This window comes from Taudactylus pleione, unplaced genomic scaffold (genome assembly GCF_031769625.1).
Source record: "Taudactylus pleione unplaced genomic scaffold, aTauple2 ptg000696l, whole genome shotgun sequence".
Classification (NCBI taxonomy): Eukaryota; Metazoa; Chordata; class Amphibia; order Anura; family Myobatrachidae; genus Taudactylus; species Taudactylus pleione.
The window spans coordinates 292,636-309,534 of NW_028285098.1; the positions used below are offsets into that span (position 1 = coordinate 292,636).

At 49.1% G+C, this 16,899-nt stretch overlaps 1 protein-coding gene across 1 annotated transcript; it reads right to left on the reverse strand.

The window, feature by feature from the left end:
- Positions 1-313: 313 nt before the first annotated feature.
- Positions 314-15,805, reverse strand: CREB3L4 (cAMP responsive element binding protein 3 like 4). Its single transcript, XM_088456285.1, has 10 exons — positions 15,723-15,805; positions 14,988-15,199; positions 8,968-9,235; positions 7,421-7,560; positions 7,253-7,339; positions 5,772-5,878; positions 5,596-5,664; positions 2,116-2,200; positions 1,935-2,034; positions 314-1,623 (listed from the first exon to the last, which is right to left on the reverse strand). Exons 2-10 carry the CDS (start codon positions 15,156-15,158, stop codon positions 1,307-1,309), a joined length of 1,344 nt encoding a protein of 447 aa, XP_088312411.1. The 5' UTR covers positions 15,159-15,199; positions 15,723-15,805; the 3' UTR covers positions 314-1,306.
- Positions 15,806-16,899: the final 1,094 nt, after the last annotated feature.

Consider the following 16,899-nt stretch of genomic DNA (forward strand, 5'->3'; position numbering starts at 1 on the left):
ATTTCTCGTGTGTTGTGGACGTGTACCCCGAGTTGCATGCTGTCGTGAGACGCACGTACGGAGAAGGGACGCCTGTGTCAGGCGGATCCCTCAGCGTGGGGCTGGTGCACGTGCCAATGCTAATGATGGCAGCTGTGGGCTCGAAGCTGCATGGAAATTGGTATTAGCCCTATGCGGTTCCCCCTCACTACAGCCTCACTCAGAATCAGGGCTCTCGTGTCACCGTACGGATGTCTCCATGTCACCCCGGCACTGGCTGGGTGACCACGCGCAGACTGCCCCCAATATGACCACTCTGCTGTAACAAGACGGATAAAAACTAAATAACATTTTTATTAACACATGTTACAAATCTTTTTCTCCCCGGAGATATAATTGACCCCCTCCCCTTCTAAAATATAATCATTCCATATATAAATATTATAAAACATTTCTCTGAATATCAGGAAGTTCCAGTCAAGCAGGAGTTAGGCGGTAATCGCAGCGAGAGGAGGCGGTTCTGTGTGTTACACCGCAGTCTCAGTGTGTCATTGCATGCGCAGCGTATGTACAACTCAGCGAGGCCTTTATTACTAGTCTATAGATCTGTGATATAGGGGATTATGGGCACCGTTCCTTGTGTCAGTGTGTGCTCAGGGATATACTGTGTGTGTCCGCACTCCTACAGATTGTGTGTCCAAAGCTTGTGTGTGTGTATGTGTGTGATATAACACAGTCTAACGCTTAACAGGGTCATCTGGAGAACACACAGGTGGGGTGGAAGTTAGTGCAGCGAATTATACACCGTGGCTAAGTATAGACTGGCTAAATCCCTGATTAATTAAGCCATGAATAATTATTTTATAGTGAAGTTACGGTGCCCAAATACTGTGTTCTCCCATTAGCCAATTACAGTCACACAATGGGCACAATCCGACTGCCTGTGCATTATCCGTGCCCGTGAGCTGCCCACTGCGGTGGTCAGTGTACGATATTTGGCATTATACTTGGCTAGCAGACTGCGTAAAGATCAGATCTGATAGGGCATCTTTGGTTGTAAAAAGTACCCAGTTAATGCCAATGTGCATTGTATAGTGCAATAAAGTCTACTGCCCCTGTCGCAGATACATTATGTTGCTGTGCCTTATGTACGTATGTAGGATTGTGGCCTAGGTGTCCTGTATGTTGTACAGTGAGTGTGTATAGGACAGACACCTGTGACTGGGCACTCGGGGGGGAGTCACCGCCTCCTCTCGCCGTGCTGGGTACTAGTGCCAAGCCTAAATGTAACATCTCCCATCACAGTCTATGGCAAGCCTTTGTGCGGTCACATCTCGTCTGTCCGTGCTGTCTTAGACAGGTCCCTGTTAGCAGGATTGTCCTGGTCCAGCGGCAGATTTTCTTTCTCCGGGGGGAGAGTAGATTCGGGGGGCACCCTCTCCTCTGATGCCTGCCTCTCCAGAGAGATCACTGCCCCCCTCTTGTCTGCGTCCGTCTCTTCCTGCTCTGGGGCATCAGGGGGCCCTACGAGAGGTTCCTGTATCTTCTCCCCCAACTGCGGAACGCGGGACAGCTTCTCGGAGAGGACAGGGGGCTCTGTGACCTCGGAGAACTCTCCTTTATTCAGGATGTTTCTAGAGATAACTGGAAATACATCACCAGCATTAAAAGCTGATCACTCCCAGGGCGGTGTATTCAGATTACATTGGCACCATAAATCACTCCCCATGCCAGGAGTTATTATTCAGCTGCCTGACATACATGCGAAATGTCGTCCCCCCCACCAACTTGCTAAAATTGCAGAACACCCTACGTTTTTACAGCACCTCAGAGCAGTCACATCACCCGCTTCTGTGAGCATCTAAGCCCTGCCGTGCGTCTGCCCGCACACCGTTATAATGGCGAAGGGCAGCACCGTTACAATGGCCTTACTGCTGTCGCTATAGTGCTCTTACCTCCAGTAGGTGTGTAGGTGGAGCCATCACTCAGGGCAGCTCCGGAACGGAGCGGGTAGTAATTGGGATATATCAGCAGAGCCAAGGAAAAGAATAGGATCTGCAATAGAGTGACAGCTCTGTGACAAGCACACGTGGGAAGACACGGGAATGACTAGGGGAGGGATCACGTGGGACATACCAGGACACAGGTGCCCGTCTGAGCGGCTTTGTTAGATGTCTGCTTGATGAGGGTCTGAAGTCTGCGGAGTTGGGTGATCAGGGATCTAGAAACGGGAACAGATTCAATGTGATAATCACCCTCACAATTATTAATGATCACCCTCACAATTATCACCCTCACAATTATCACCCTCAAAATCTCCTTCTGTTTCATATATATATATATATATATATATATATATATACACACCCCAGAGTCATTGCTTCTAATCCTCCTCTCACACAGTTACCCCTGTACCTCCACCCTGTGCTTTACACCCCACAGCTACCCCCATACCTCCTCACTGTGCATTACACCCCACAGCTACCCCGTACCTCCACCCTGTGCATTCTACCCCACAGCTACCCCCGTACCTCCTCCCTGTGCATTACACCCCACAGCTACCCCCGTACCTCCACCCTGTGCTTTACACCCCACAGCTACCACTGTACCTCCACCCTGTGCATTACACCCCACAGCTACCCCCGTACCTCCACCCTGTGCATTCTACCCCACAGCTACCCCCGTACCTCCACCCTGTGCATTCTACCCCACAGCTACCCCCGTACCTCCTCCCTGTGCATTACACCCCACAGCTACCCCCATACCTCCTCACTGTGCATTACACCCCAGAGCTACCCCCGTACCTCCACCCTGTGCTTTACACCCCACAGCTACCCCCGTACCTCCACCCTGTGCTTTACACCCCACAGCTACCCCCGTACCTCCACCCTGTGCTTTACACCCCACAGCTACCCCCGTACCTCCACCCTGTGCTTTACACCCCACAGCTACCCCCATACCTCCTCACTGTGCATTACACCCCACAGCTACCCCCATACCTCCTCACTGTGCATTACACCCCAGAGCTACCCCCGTACCTCCACCCTGTGCTTTACACCCCACAGCTACCCCCGTACCTCCACCCTGTGCTTTACACCCCACAGCTACCCCCGTACCTCCAGCCTGTGCTTTACACCCCACAGCTACCCCCGTACCTCCAGCCTATGCATTACACCCCACAGCTACCCCCATACCTCCACCCTGTGCATTACACCCCCACAGCTACCCCCATACCTCCACCCTGTGCTTTACACCCCACAGCTACCCCCGTACCTTCACCCTGTGCATTCTACCCCACAGCTACCACCGTACCTCCACCCTGTGCTTTACACCCCACAGCTACCCCATACCTCCACCCTGTGCTTTACACCCCACAGCTACCACCGTACCTCCACCCTGTGCTTTACACCCCACAGCTACCACCGTACCTCCACCCTGTGCTTTACACCCCACAGCTACCCCATACCTCCACCCTGTGCTTTACACCCCACAGCTACCACCGTACCTCCACCCTGTGCTTTACACCCCACAGCTACCCCCATACCTCCACCCTGTGCATTACACCCCACAGCTACCACCATACCTCCACCCTGTGCTTTACACCCCACAGCTACCCCCATACCTCCACCCTGTGCATTCTACCCCACAGCTACCACCATACCTCCACCCTGTACATTCTACCCCACAGCTACCCCCATACCTCCACCCTGTGCATTCCAGCCCACAGCTACCCCCGTACCTCCACCCTGTGCATTCCACCCCACAGTTACCCCCGTACCTCCACCCTGTGCTTTATACCCACAGCTACCCCCGTACCTCCACCCTGTGCTTTACACCCCACAGCTACCCCCGTACCTCCACCCTGTGCTTTACACCCCACAGCTACCCCCGTACCTCCACCCTGTGCTTTACACCCCACAGCTACCCCCGTACCTCCACCCTGTGCTTTACACCCCACAGCTACCCCCGTACCTCCACCCTGTGCTTTACACCCCACAGCTACCCCCGTACCTCCACCCTGTGCTTTACACCCCACAGCTACCCCCGTACCTCCACCCTGTGGTGCTTTACACCCCACAGCTACCCCCATACCTCCACCCTGTGCTTTACACCCCACAGCTACCCCCATACCTCCACCCTGTGCTTTACACCCCACAGCTACCCCCATACCTCCACCCTGTGCATTACACCCCACAGCTACCCCCATACCTCCACCCTGTGCTTTACACCCCACAGCTACCCCCGTACCTTCACCCTGTGCTTTACACCCCACAGCTACCCCCGTACCTCCACCCTGTGCTTTACACCCCACAGCTACCCCATACCTCCACCCTGTGCTTTACACCCCACAGCTACCCCATACCTCCACCCTGTGCTTTACACCCCACAGCTACCACCGTACCTCCACCCTGTGCTTTACACCCCACAGCTACCCCCGTACCTCCACCCTGTGCATTACACCCCACAGCTACCACCGTACCTCCACCCTGTGCTTTACACCCCACAGCTACCCCCATACCTCCACCCTGTGCATTCTACCCCACAGCTACCACCATACCTCCACCCTGTGCATTCTACCCCACAGCTACCCCCATACCTCCACCCTGTGCATTCCAGCCCACAGCTACCCCCGTACCTCCACCCTGTGCATTCCACCCCACAGTTACCCCCGTACCTCCACCCTGTGCTTTATACCCACAGCTACCCCCGTACCTCCACCCTGTGCTTTACACCCCACAGCTACCCCCGTACGTCCACCCTGTGCTTTACACCCCACAGCTACCACCGTACCTCCACCCTGTGGTGCTTTACACCCCACAGCTACCCCCGTACCTCCACCCTGTGCATTCCAGCCCACAGCTACCCCCGTACCTCCACCCGGTGCTATACACCCCACAGCTACCCCCGTACCTCCACCCTGTGCTTTACACCCCAGTTACCCCCATTCCTCCACCCTGTGCTTTACACCCCACAGCTACCCCCGTACCTCCACCCTGTGCATTCCACACCACAGCTACCCCCGTACCTCCTCCCTGTGCATTCAACCCCACAGCTACCCCCGTACCTCCTCACTGTGCATTCCAGCCCACAGCTACCCCCGTACCTCCACCTCATGCATTACACCCCACAGCTACCACCGTACCTCCACCCTGTGCATCACACCCCACAGCTACCCCCATACCTCCACCCTGTGCATCACACCCCACAGCTACCCCCATACTTCCACCCTGTGCATCACACCCCACAGCTACCCCCATACCTCTACCCTGTGGTTTACACCCCACAGCTACCACCGTACCTCCACCCTGTGCATTCCACCCCATAGCTACCCCCGTACCTCCACCTCGTGCATTCCACCCCAAAGCTACCCCTGTACCTCCACCCTGTGCATTCCACCCCACAGCTACCCCCGTACCTCCACCTCGTGCATTCCACCCCACCGCTACCCCCGTTCCTCCACCCTGTGCATTACACCCCACAGCTACCCCCGTTCCTCCACCCTGTGCATTCCACCCCACAACTACCACCGTACCTTGAGTCTGTGCATTACACCCCATACACCCCTCACACCGCCCCCTGTCACCCTTCCCCCACACGGGACGCACAAACACTCACACATTGTGCTTTTCCAGCTCCAAAACCTTTTTGTGTAGTTCCTGGTTTTGTACAGAACAAGCAGTAACTCTGTAATAAAAGAGACCACGACAATTATTTTACAATCCCCGGCATAGAGAGCAGGAGACCCCACCCAATTCCCTGGGTCCTATAGTATACACATTACACCATCACACCTGCTTTCCAGACCATCGATATATTCCTTCTTGCGTTTCCGGCTGTCCTGCGCGGACTGTTTGTTCCTGATCTTCCTCCGCACTTTCTTCAAGATCCGTTCCTCTGCCTGTGAGAGGGAGAGAAAGCCGGGATCACACGCTGCGGAGGGGATGGAGAATTCTGTACGTACAAACGCTCTCTCACACCATTCTAATGGAGAAGACACGGAGTGCTGCCAAATGCCAGGCATTTACTGACGGCTGCATCCTATATGGACAGAGAAGATCATTCTCTGCATCTCACACACCAGAACGTGGTCCCAGCACTCTGCTACAGTGTGACCCAGTCACAGCACTTCCCTTCTAAGACAAATCTTCCTCACCACCTGTAATCTGTACTATGGGGCTGGATTAGATGCATACACTGCCCATGTTCACATAGTTGGGCTAAAACCAGCATTTGCATATTAACGCGGCGGCTCTGCAACCAAACGCAGTGGCACCGGTGACTGACGGCACCGCTGGATCAGGCCCTGAGGCCTTAGGTGAATTAGTCCCTTCTCCGTCATCCCCTCGTTTCTTACTAACCAAATTCACATGAGAGATAAAGATTTCCAGCTCACGCTGCTTTCTATCTACATCTTTCTGCCCAATTATCTCCATCAAGCCGCATATATATTGCTACATTACTACATGCTCGCGGCCCAAACTCGTTCATCAAGTTCTCCCTTTTCTGAATGTGATCTGTGCTGATCCAAAGAAAAGCAAAACACGTTTGCAGGGAGGAACCCATCCGGCGTATATATAAATAACCATCGGGACAGGTCCCCGGCTCACTAAGGACATCCAATCCATGTTCCAACCTCATTTACACACCTGCCATCCGTCAGTCAGGATTTCCATTACCGAATTTGACGAGTTGTCGTTCCGATCTGTCGTAATTGGGAAAATCGTTCAAAATATCGCTAAATGTGTACCCAGCTTTAGGCTATAGACAGACCTGTTTTTAGGTTGAAGTCGGAGTGTCCCTGGGGTTGATTGTCAGAGGGGCGCAGTGCTCCATCTGCTCATCAGCCCACCATCAGCAATATAAGCTATTACCACAGTATATTTCCCATCATGCTTAGCACCCAGGACTTGTAGTATAGGGCCATACAATGCACAGCACTGCGGCCTTACACATCCTATAACCAGGTGTACCTCCACCTACAGCGGTAACTACCAGCAGTAAATACAAATCAGTCCGCGCCTGAGGGTGAACCCTCCAGGAAGACTGAGGCTGCTGCAATCTTCTGGCTGGAGCGGAGCAGTAAATAAAGTCACGTATTGCCACCTTGGCCCATCTGACGCCACTGACTCCAGAACATAAAACCATAGGCAGCCGTGGCTTGGCGTGACCAGTCATTAACTGACTGACCAGACCTCAGCGGTAAAATAAGGTGCACCCATGCCGATGGTGTGCTGGCTGACTAAGCTGCAGGATTCAGGCTCTGATGCCATACCTTTGTGAGTGGCAGGTTATTGGGCAACGCCACGCCCTCTTGGGACAGAAGTCGCTTCTCCTCGTCAGTCAGGTGGAGCTCTGGGTACTGTAGATAGAGAACGGCTGATATAATGACAAAAGGGAGGACACAGACAGACAGATCTACGGACAGAACACAATTCCTTACCAGGGCCTCCACGGACAGCAGGTCTGGAGAGATGCCCCGAACGGGCACTACTGCAGCCTTACACATGCCCACTTGCAGAGGGGGCAGCTCGTTCACGATGCAGCTGTCGGGTATGAGGACAGAAGAGTGCCAGTCCTCTGCTAATATAGATAAACAGAGAAGAGGCATCAGCAGTACGCCTAGTCCTCTCTACCTCCATTCCTCATGGCGTAAACTGCATTATACAAGGACATCAAGGAATAATTCAAATCAATAACGCTTTGTAATATTAACATCATTCTGTGGGGTCTATTTACTAAGCAGTGTTAGGAGACAGAGTGAAAAGTGATAAGGTACCAGCCAATCAGCTCCCAACTGTCATTTTTCAAACACAGCCTGTAAGGTGACAGTTAGGAGCTGATTGGCTGGCACCTTATCACTTTTCACTATGAGGGGTATTCAATATGAAAGGTTAAACTTCCCTGGCGAAGTTAACTTTTCATATCGGAGTTTTTTTCTGCGTAAAGGTATGGTGCGCTCCCGCTTATCCCCGTATTCAATATCAAATTAACGAAAACGGGAAACTGCGAAGTTGGATTTGCGTAAAGTTAAGAATTTTTCCTTAAAATAATTGTAAGACCCCCCTAAAGTTGTAAAAACATGGGGGAACACTATGGATACCCCCGTTTTAGCCTTTAATTGAAAGTCGGGGTTTTAAATAGCCGCAGCAAGTGTTTTTTTCCCGACATTGAAGAAGTGATGCAGAAGAGCACTTGGGTTATTTTTTTCGTTTTTTTAAGTGGTCCCATCATATTTGGGGTACATGAAAATGGGTACTAGTATATTTTGGTGTCCCTAAAGTAAGTTTTTAAATATTCTGCATTTGTGCACCTGCCGCTATAAATCTCTACATTTTTTTTTTTTGCACCCCAATTTTTAGATTCATTTTTTTAACAAAGTTCTTTTTTAAATGTCAATCTCAGGGGTGCAGGCTATTTTTTTTTAAGCCTGCACCCCTAAACCCCAATACTGCACTTTTTTTCGACACCTATTCAAGGGTGAAAAGTTATCACCGTTTTTTATCCAAGACTTTTCAAAACAGCGATAAGTCTTTGAAATTGAATACGGTGTAAAACTAAAACCAGTGATATTAACGCAAAAAACGATGTTATCGCACCCACATTGAATACCCCTGTATGTCTCCTAACACTGCTTAGTAAATAGACCCGTGTGTCTTTAACCAAAGCCTTTATATCATTTGGGAAGAGTTGTTTATTTTGGTCACCCTTCTATGTATCTAGTATAAGTGACAATAGGGAAACCACAAAACAATAAATGTTAGAGGTGTTACGCTGGAAAACCCATTCATGTCACTCATCGCCATCGGTGGGACAGAAATATACTTTGATCTGTTATGGGATATGGACGAGGACGGATAAGCAGAGATAAGGAGACAGCGGTCTCATAGGGAGTGCTGCACACTTTGCCATCATGCATTTACGTACGGACCAAGCCAAGAGGTCCATGACCCACAGGCCACTGGTGAGAGGGAGACGGCAGCTGGGTACCTAGCTGTATGGACACCACGCTGCTCATCTCGCTGTGAAGCTTGTGCTCCTGCATGGACCCAATGTCATACACCAGCTCGTACACCGGGGTCGGCTGGGGCAGCGGGGTGCTGGCGTCACAGTTGGTGGGGGTCTCTGGCCGAGGGTCATCTGAGAAGCCGCTGTCACTCTCCAGGGACTCGCTGGCCGCTGCCTCCGTGTTGTAGACATCATTGGGATTTATCATCATCTTCAGGAACTCATCGGGGTCTTCTCTCTCGCTCAGTCCCTAAAATCACAAAGAGGTTACAGCGCAGATCCCGGCATCAAGGACGCAGGACGGGGACTGGTGGTCACAGACGACAGACATCCAGCAAACATGAGACTGTGTTAGATTTATTAACAAGTGAGGTGACCCGTGTACACTTCCTTTTGTCATCTTGTGGTACTTCCCACCCGTATATATTGTAAGCTCTCAGGAGCAGGGCCGTCTTTCCCCATTACTTGTGACATCTTCTCCTCCCCCTTCCCAACTGCAGCAGTAATGTGTATTATATGGCTGGGATACTCCCGGGTACAGCAGTGACTGTGTATACAGTAATATGTATTATATGGCTGGGATACTCCCGGGTACAGCAGTGACTGTGTATACAGTAATGTGTATTATATGGCTGGGATACTCCCGGGTACAGCAGTGACTGTGTATACAGTAATGTGTATTATATGGCTGGGATACTCCTTTGCCCCTTCCCGGGTACAGCAGTGACTGTGTATACAGTAATATGTATTATATGGCTGGGATACTCCCGGGTACAGCAGTGACTGTGTATACAGTAATGTGTATTATATGGCTGGGATACTCCCGGGTACAGCAGTGACTGTGTATACAGTACTGTGTATTATATGGCTGGGATACTCCCGGGTACAGCAGTGACTGTGTATACAGTAATGTGTATTATATGGCTGGGATACTCCCGGGTACAGCAGTGACTGTGTATACAGTAATATGTATTATATGGCTGGGATACTCCCGGGTACAGCAGTGACTGTGTATACAGTAATGTGTATTATATGGCTGGGATACTCCCGGGTACAGCAGTGACTGTGTATACAGTAATGTGTATTATATGGCTGGGATACTCCTTTGCCCCTTCCCGGGTACAGCAGTGACTGTGTATACAGTAATATGTATTATATGGCTGGGATACTCCCGGGTACAGCAGTGACTGTGTATACAGTAATGTGTATTATATGGCTGGGATACTCCCGGGTACAGCAGTGACTGTGTATACAGTACTGTGTATTATATGGCTGGGATACTCCCGGGTACAGCAGTGACTGTGTATGCAGTAATGTGTATTATATGGCTGGGATACTCCCGGGTACAGCAGTGACTGTGTATACAGTAATGTGTATTATATGGCTGGGATACTCCCGGGTACAGCAGTGACTGTGTATACAGTAATGTGTATTATATGGCTGGGATACTCCTTTACCCCTTCCTGGGTACAGCAGTGACTGTGTATACAGTAATGTGTATTATATGGCTGGGATACTCCTTTGCCCCTTCCCGGGTACAGCAGTGACTGTGTATACAGTAATGTGTATTATATGGCTGGGATACTCCCGGGTACAGCAGTGACTGTGTATGCAGTAATGTGTATTATATGGCTGGGATACTCCCGGGTACAGCAGTGACTGTGTATGCAGTAATGTGTATTATATGGCTGGGATACTCCCGGGTACAGCAGTGACTGTGTATACAGTAATGTGTATTATATGGCTGGGATACTCCCGGGAACAGCAGTGACTGTGTATGCAGTAATGTGTATTATATGGCTGGGATACTCCTTTACCCCTTTCCGGGTGCAGGTGACTGTGTATACAGTAATGTGTATTATATGGCTGGGATACTCCTTTACCCCTTCCCGGGTGCAGGTGACTGTGTATACAGTAATGTGTATTATATGGCTGGGATACTCCCGGGTACAGCAGTGACTGTGTATACAGTAATGTGTATTATATGGCTGGGATACTCCCGGGTACAGCAGTGACTGTGTATACAGTAATGTGTATTATATGGCTGGGATACTCCTTTACCCCTTCCCGGGTGCAGGTGACTGTGTATACAGTAATGTGTATTATATGGCTGGGATACTCCTTTACCCCTTCCCGGGTGCAGGTGACTGTGTATACAGTAATGTGTATTATATGGCTGGGATACTCCCGGGTACAGCAGTGACTGTGTATACAGTAATGTGTATTATATGGCTGGGATACTCCTTTGTCCCTTCCCGGGTACAGCAGTGACTGTGTATACAGTAATGTGTATTATATGGCTGGGATACTCCTGTGCCCCTTCCCGGGTACAGCAGTGACTGTGTATACAGTAATGTGTATTATATGGCTGGGATACTCCCGGGTACAGCAGTGACTGTATATACAGTAATGTGTATTATATGGCTGGGATATTCCCGGGTACAGCAGTGACTGTGTATGCAGTAATGTGTATTATATGGCTGGGATATTCCCGGGTACAGCAGTGACTGTGTATGCAGTAATGTGTATTATATGGCTGGGATACTCCCGGGTACAGCAGTGACTGTGTATACAGTAATGTGTATTATATGGCTGGGATACTCCCGGGTACAGCAGTGACTGTGTATACAGTAATGTGTATTATATGGCTGGGATACTCCTTTACCCCTTCCCGGGTACAGCAGTGACTGTGTATACAGTAATGTGTATTATATGGCTGGGATACTCCTATGTCCCTTCCCGGGTACAGCAGTGACTGTGTATGCAGTTATGTGTATTATATGGCTGGGATACTCCCGGGTACAGCAGTGACTGTGTATACAGTAATGTGTATTATATGGCTGGGATACTCCTTTACCCCTTCCCGGGTACAGCAGTGACTGTGTATACAGTAATGTGTATTATATGGCTGGGATACTCCCGGGTACAGCAGTGACTGTGTATGCAGTAATGTGTATTATATGGCTGGGACACTCCTGTGCCCCTTCCCGGGTGCAGCAGTGACTGTGTATACAGTAATGTGTATTATATGGCTGGGATACTCCTGTGCCCCTTCCCGGGTGCAGCAGTGACTGTGTATACAGTAATGTGTATTATATGGCTGGGATACTCCCGGGTACAGCAGTGACTGTGTATACAGTAATGTGTATTATATGGCTGGGATACTCCCGGGTACAGCAGTGACTGTATATACAGTAATGTGTATTATATGGCTGGGATACTCCCGGGTACAGCAGTGACTGGGTATACAGTAATGTGTATTATATGGCTGGGATACTCCTTTGCTCTGCGTTTGAACTGTAAGATTAGATTTCGCACTGTATTTCTATTTATGGGCCTGATTCAGAGCCGGTCGCTATTTGCGGTCGTTCGTTCAACAAAAAGGGGTAGCTATTCAAATGAACCGTTCGCTCTTTGCGGTCTGTTGACTTGCGGTTGTAATTTTGAAAAATACCCCCCGTGGGCGCTCGCACCATACGTCATGTCCGCTATTTATTAGATTAATCGAGTACATCGAACAGCGTATGAACTGCTCGCTATTCTTGGGGCTGGTGTTTGCTACCACAAATTTGCAAGCAGTTCTGGCTATAAAATAACCCAGTGACGTGGTCAATGACGCTTCTGTTTTAATTATGCACACCCATAAAACGCCCGTTTTGACCTTTAAGCACGCCTGCGTTTGGAACTCCACTCCCCGTTTTCAATCACCTTCCCCTGTTACCACCTGCCACATACGCCTCCTCCTGTCACTCAAATTATCAGGCATTCGCTATTTTGCGAGCACATGAATTTCGGCCGCACTGACTGGTTCGCGCATGCGTATAACGATCCGTACGCATGCGCAGTTGGGCAAACATCGCTCGGAGCAAACGAGCAGCCGCTTATGAGCGGCTCTGAATCAGGCCCTATGTCTGAAATGTATCTGTTCTCGCCATTTGTGGCACCATATGAATAAAGGATAATATTAATACTAGAAAGTGTATTAGACACTGACAGGCTTCCAAACGCTCAAGGGTGTTTTTAGATATCAGTGGTCCCGTGTACAAGATTATTGCATGGGTCCCCTCCCCCGGGTGTGGATAAACAGATAGACAGTAAAAAGGTGGGACAATGTCTACATAGACATAGGGGGTAAATTTACTAAAGTGAGAGTTTTTAGAAGTGAGTTTTAAAAGTGATGTTGCCCATAGCAACCTAATCAGATTCTAATTAACATTTATCTAGCATCCTCTAAAAGATGATAGCTAGGATCTGATTGGTTGCTATGGGCAACATCACTTTTAAAACTCCCTTTTAAAAACTCTCACTTTAGAAAAATTAACCCCTAGATGTTAGACAGTCATTAGGTCGGCTGGGACAAAAGGTCGACACACTAAATGTCAACATGTAAAAAGTTAGACAGGTATAATATGGTCGACATGATCAAAAGGCCAGCCCTAATCTTCACCCTAACCCTCCCTCCTGTTGCCTAACTCTAAAGGGGGGCATCCACTTAGCGGTTTAAACAAGCGATTGCACGACAACGATGTCGTTACCGTGCAATCACTTGCAAATCGCGCATGCATCGGGCATGTTGTGGACAGAAGCGACCCACGATGCGCGTGCCCGCGGGTCGCTTCCGACATCGCCCGTACATGCAGGTCAACCTGACGATCTCGTCAGGTTCTGCATGTGCGGGGATGAGGGATGTGAGTGAACGTTCAGTGTAGGCACATCACTTGCGATATACAAACGACAGCACGATTGCAATGTCGCAATCGTGCTCTCGTTTGTATATCGCTAAGTGGATACCCCCCATAACAGTCGGGGTAACTGCCTAACCCTAACCAGAATCCTGTTCTACTGAGGACGGTTTACAGACTAATAATGGCTCCGCATCTGTCTGACGACTGCTTTGTTGCTTCCTAAAAGATCAAGAACCCTGGAATACAAAGCTATCTGATAACATTCGCAGACATATATGTATAACACTCAGGACACGATCAGAACTGAAGATATCCCAGATAACATTGTGATGGTGGGGGGTGAGTTTTCTCCTAGGCACTGCGCACTACTGCAGGACAGACAGTGGGAAGAACAATAGCTTACACTCAGCTGCACAGCAAGTGTAAGCACAATGTCACAAGTCTGCACAGTAATAGCTCTTAATATAAGTCATCTTTAGGAAACGTTAGGATCAACTCATGTCAAATAAGACTTCAGTAAGTTACAATGACATGTCCTGTACTCCAAGCCTGGATAGGAGAATATAAAGCTTTGTGATGTTACAGGAGCCGGATAATGTGTTTACCCAGCCTTATACTGTGTGTATGTTCAGGCAGCCAGGATATAGCAGGAGATCACGCTGACCACTGATTATGTAAACCTGGAATGAGCTCTATGCAGCCGATAAAATCTAAAGCAAATAATTGTTTTTGGATTAGAAAAGATTGAAAAACAAATGTATAATCACATTTGCGATCAGCGCTAATTTATTAACAAACACCAATCAGGATGCGGCTCCTTTTACGCAGTCGTGGGAAAATAACATTTAGCACACAATATGGGTCAGGCGCACCTTTAAATCGTCTGTATGGATTATAAGCAATTCGTTGTTCGCGAGCGGTTGTGGAACTACAAGTATCAGCATGCCGTGCCTGCTAAGAGCCAATTAATCCTCAATTGTGGGAAGTGCAAAATCCTAATACGCTCAGCTATAAATAACTGGATTCTGAAAGTAGCGCAGTGCAGTTTTACAAGGTTAGATTTAACAGCGCAAATTCATTCTCTGCCTCCAATATGAAACGAAACCAATGGAAATTGTTAATTTTATATAGTTATTCATAATAAGGGTTACCTAGTAGTGAATATTGCCATTTAAGAATAAGAAAAGTGAGTGCTGTCATATTGAGAAGTAAAGAGAGTTAGAGAATAACACAAAACAGTGCCACCTGGTGGCTACATTACAATCAAAAATGGCATTTAATAACATTTGGACTTGTGTTTAGTACATTGCCACTCACCGTCCTTCCGCTAACCTGCCAGTCCTCATAAAGTTTGTCGGCTGGAAACCCGTGGGGTTCGGACAGGGGAAAAGTCACGACGTCCGAACCCGGAAACCCCTCGGGATGGAATAGCTCCTCCTGAGACTCGAATATGGATCCAAGCAGCAGTTCCGATCTGGACAAGTCCATGTTCCCAGAGAAGGGGCCGGAGAGAGCAGGATTTAGCAACACTATGAACAAACACAGCAAAGTTAATATATATCAGCAGCATACAGTCTTCATACTACTAATAACTCCTACAACCTAGTTACCAATCAGGTCAGATTTTCTAGCCTCTGATGGAATAGGATTTATACCGTATCTCTGTATGATATCAGAATTATTATATGCCAGATGTCCACTGTCATGCCTTCTTAGATTGCAAGCTCTTTGTCTGCGGAAGCAAAGTCGCTGGCACTAGCGTTGAAGAATAACGCATTGTCCCTTCCTATAGAAACACTGCACCTTATATAGAACATAGCCCTGGCATTTTCCTGAACCTTGAGATCTTATCTTTCTGATTATTACACCTTACAGACGTATGTGCTGTAAACAGAGAGAGGTGGGGGAAATAACTCACGCCTAATATCACATTATTACCCATAGACAGTGCATGCACAGCACAGAGCTAACCCTCCTGTATAAGCCCCAGCTGCCCCTTCTCTCTCTCTGCAGCTAAACCCAGCACAAAGCTCCCAGCTCCTCTCCACCTACCCAGGGCCAGCGATGGGAATGGACCCGCACTCCAGCCGCAGATTAGATCGCAGGGTTCCAGGATCTGAACATCCTGGATGGGGCAGCCGGGTCCACCCTCTGTTCTTAAAATGGGAACGGAGCTGTTGTTTGGCAGGTTTAATGGGTGTGTCCCTCCCCCTTTGCACCTGTCACACAGGTAGACTGGGAGCTGTTAATGGTGGCGGAGATTAGATGGGTGTGTCTCTGCTGAGCCATGTGAGAGAGGGAAGGGTCGCCTTACAGCAGGAGGAGGGGTACAGGAGCTGCCTTACATACAGTCATCTCAGCCACCTTCTCTCTCAGCGTGATTGGGGGGGGGGGGGTATGACTGACACATGGCATAGACATGGATAGTGCCAGCACAAATACAGAGACGGATTAACAGCAGGGTAGCCGGGGTGCTACATCAGCAGCGTGGGGGGCACTGTGGCACTGCAGTGTATATATATAACATTTGTGGTGCTGGGAGTAGTTACACATTACACATTATGATAACATTGGCCATTAGTTGTTAGTTAGTAGCCCTAGTAGCAGTACTACAGCATGTAAAGCCGCTCAGAGGGGGCGTCTCAGTCCTTGCACATTGGGACGCATGCTGATAGCAGTATTCGCATAAATCCGCAGACGCCACTGCCGTAACAGACGCTAATGCAGTCGCAGCAGCGTGCGGCTCAGAATCCGAACCCTGTATGTCCAACTGTATCATTATTATTAGCAGTAATACATAAGGCGCCACAGAATTACGCAGCGCTGTAAAGATAATATTATGCCATACACACCAGTCCCTGCCCCATTGCAGATTACAGCCTCAGGGGGTGATTCAGATTCGGATGCAATTCTGTCCTTACTATTATGCTAATGCAGCAGGAGGTGTATGATACCCTCTGTATGACACCCCTGTATGACACCTCCTGTATGACACCTCCTGTATGATACCCTCTGTATGACACCTCCTGTATGACACCCCTCTGTATGACACCCCTCTGTATGACACCCCTGTATGACACCCTCTGTATGATACCCCCTGTATGATACCCCCTGTATGACACCCCTCTGTATGATACCCCCTGTATGACACCCCTCTGTATGACACCCTCTGTATGACACCTCCTGTATGACACCTCCTGTATGATACCCCTTGTATGACACACTCCTG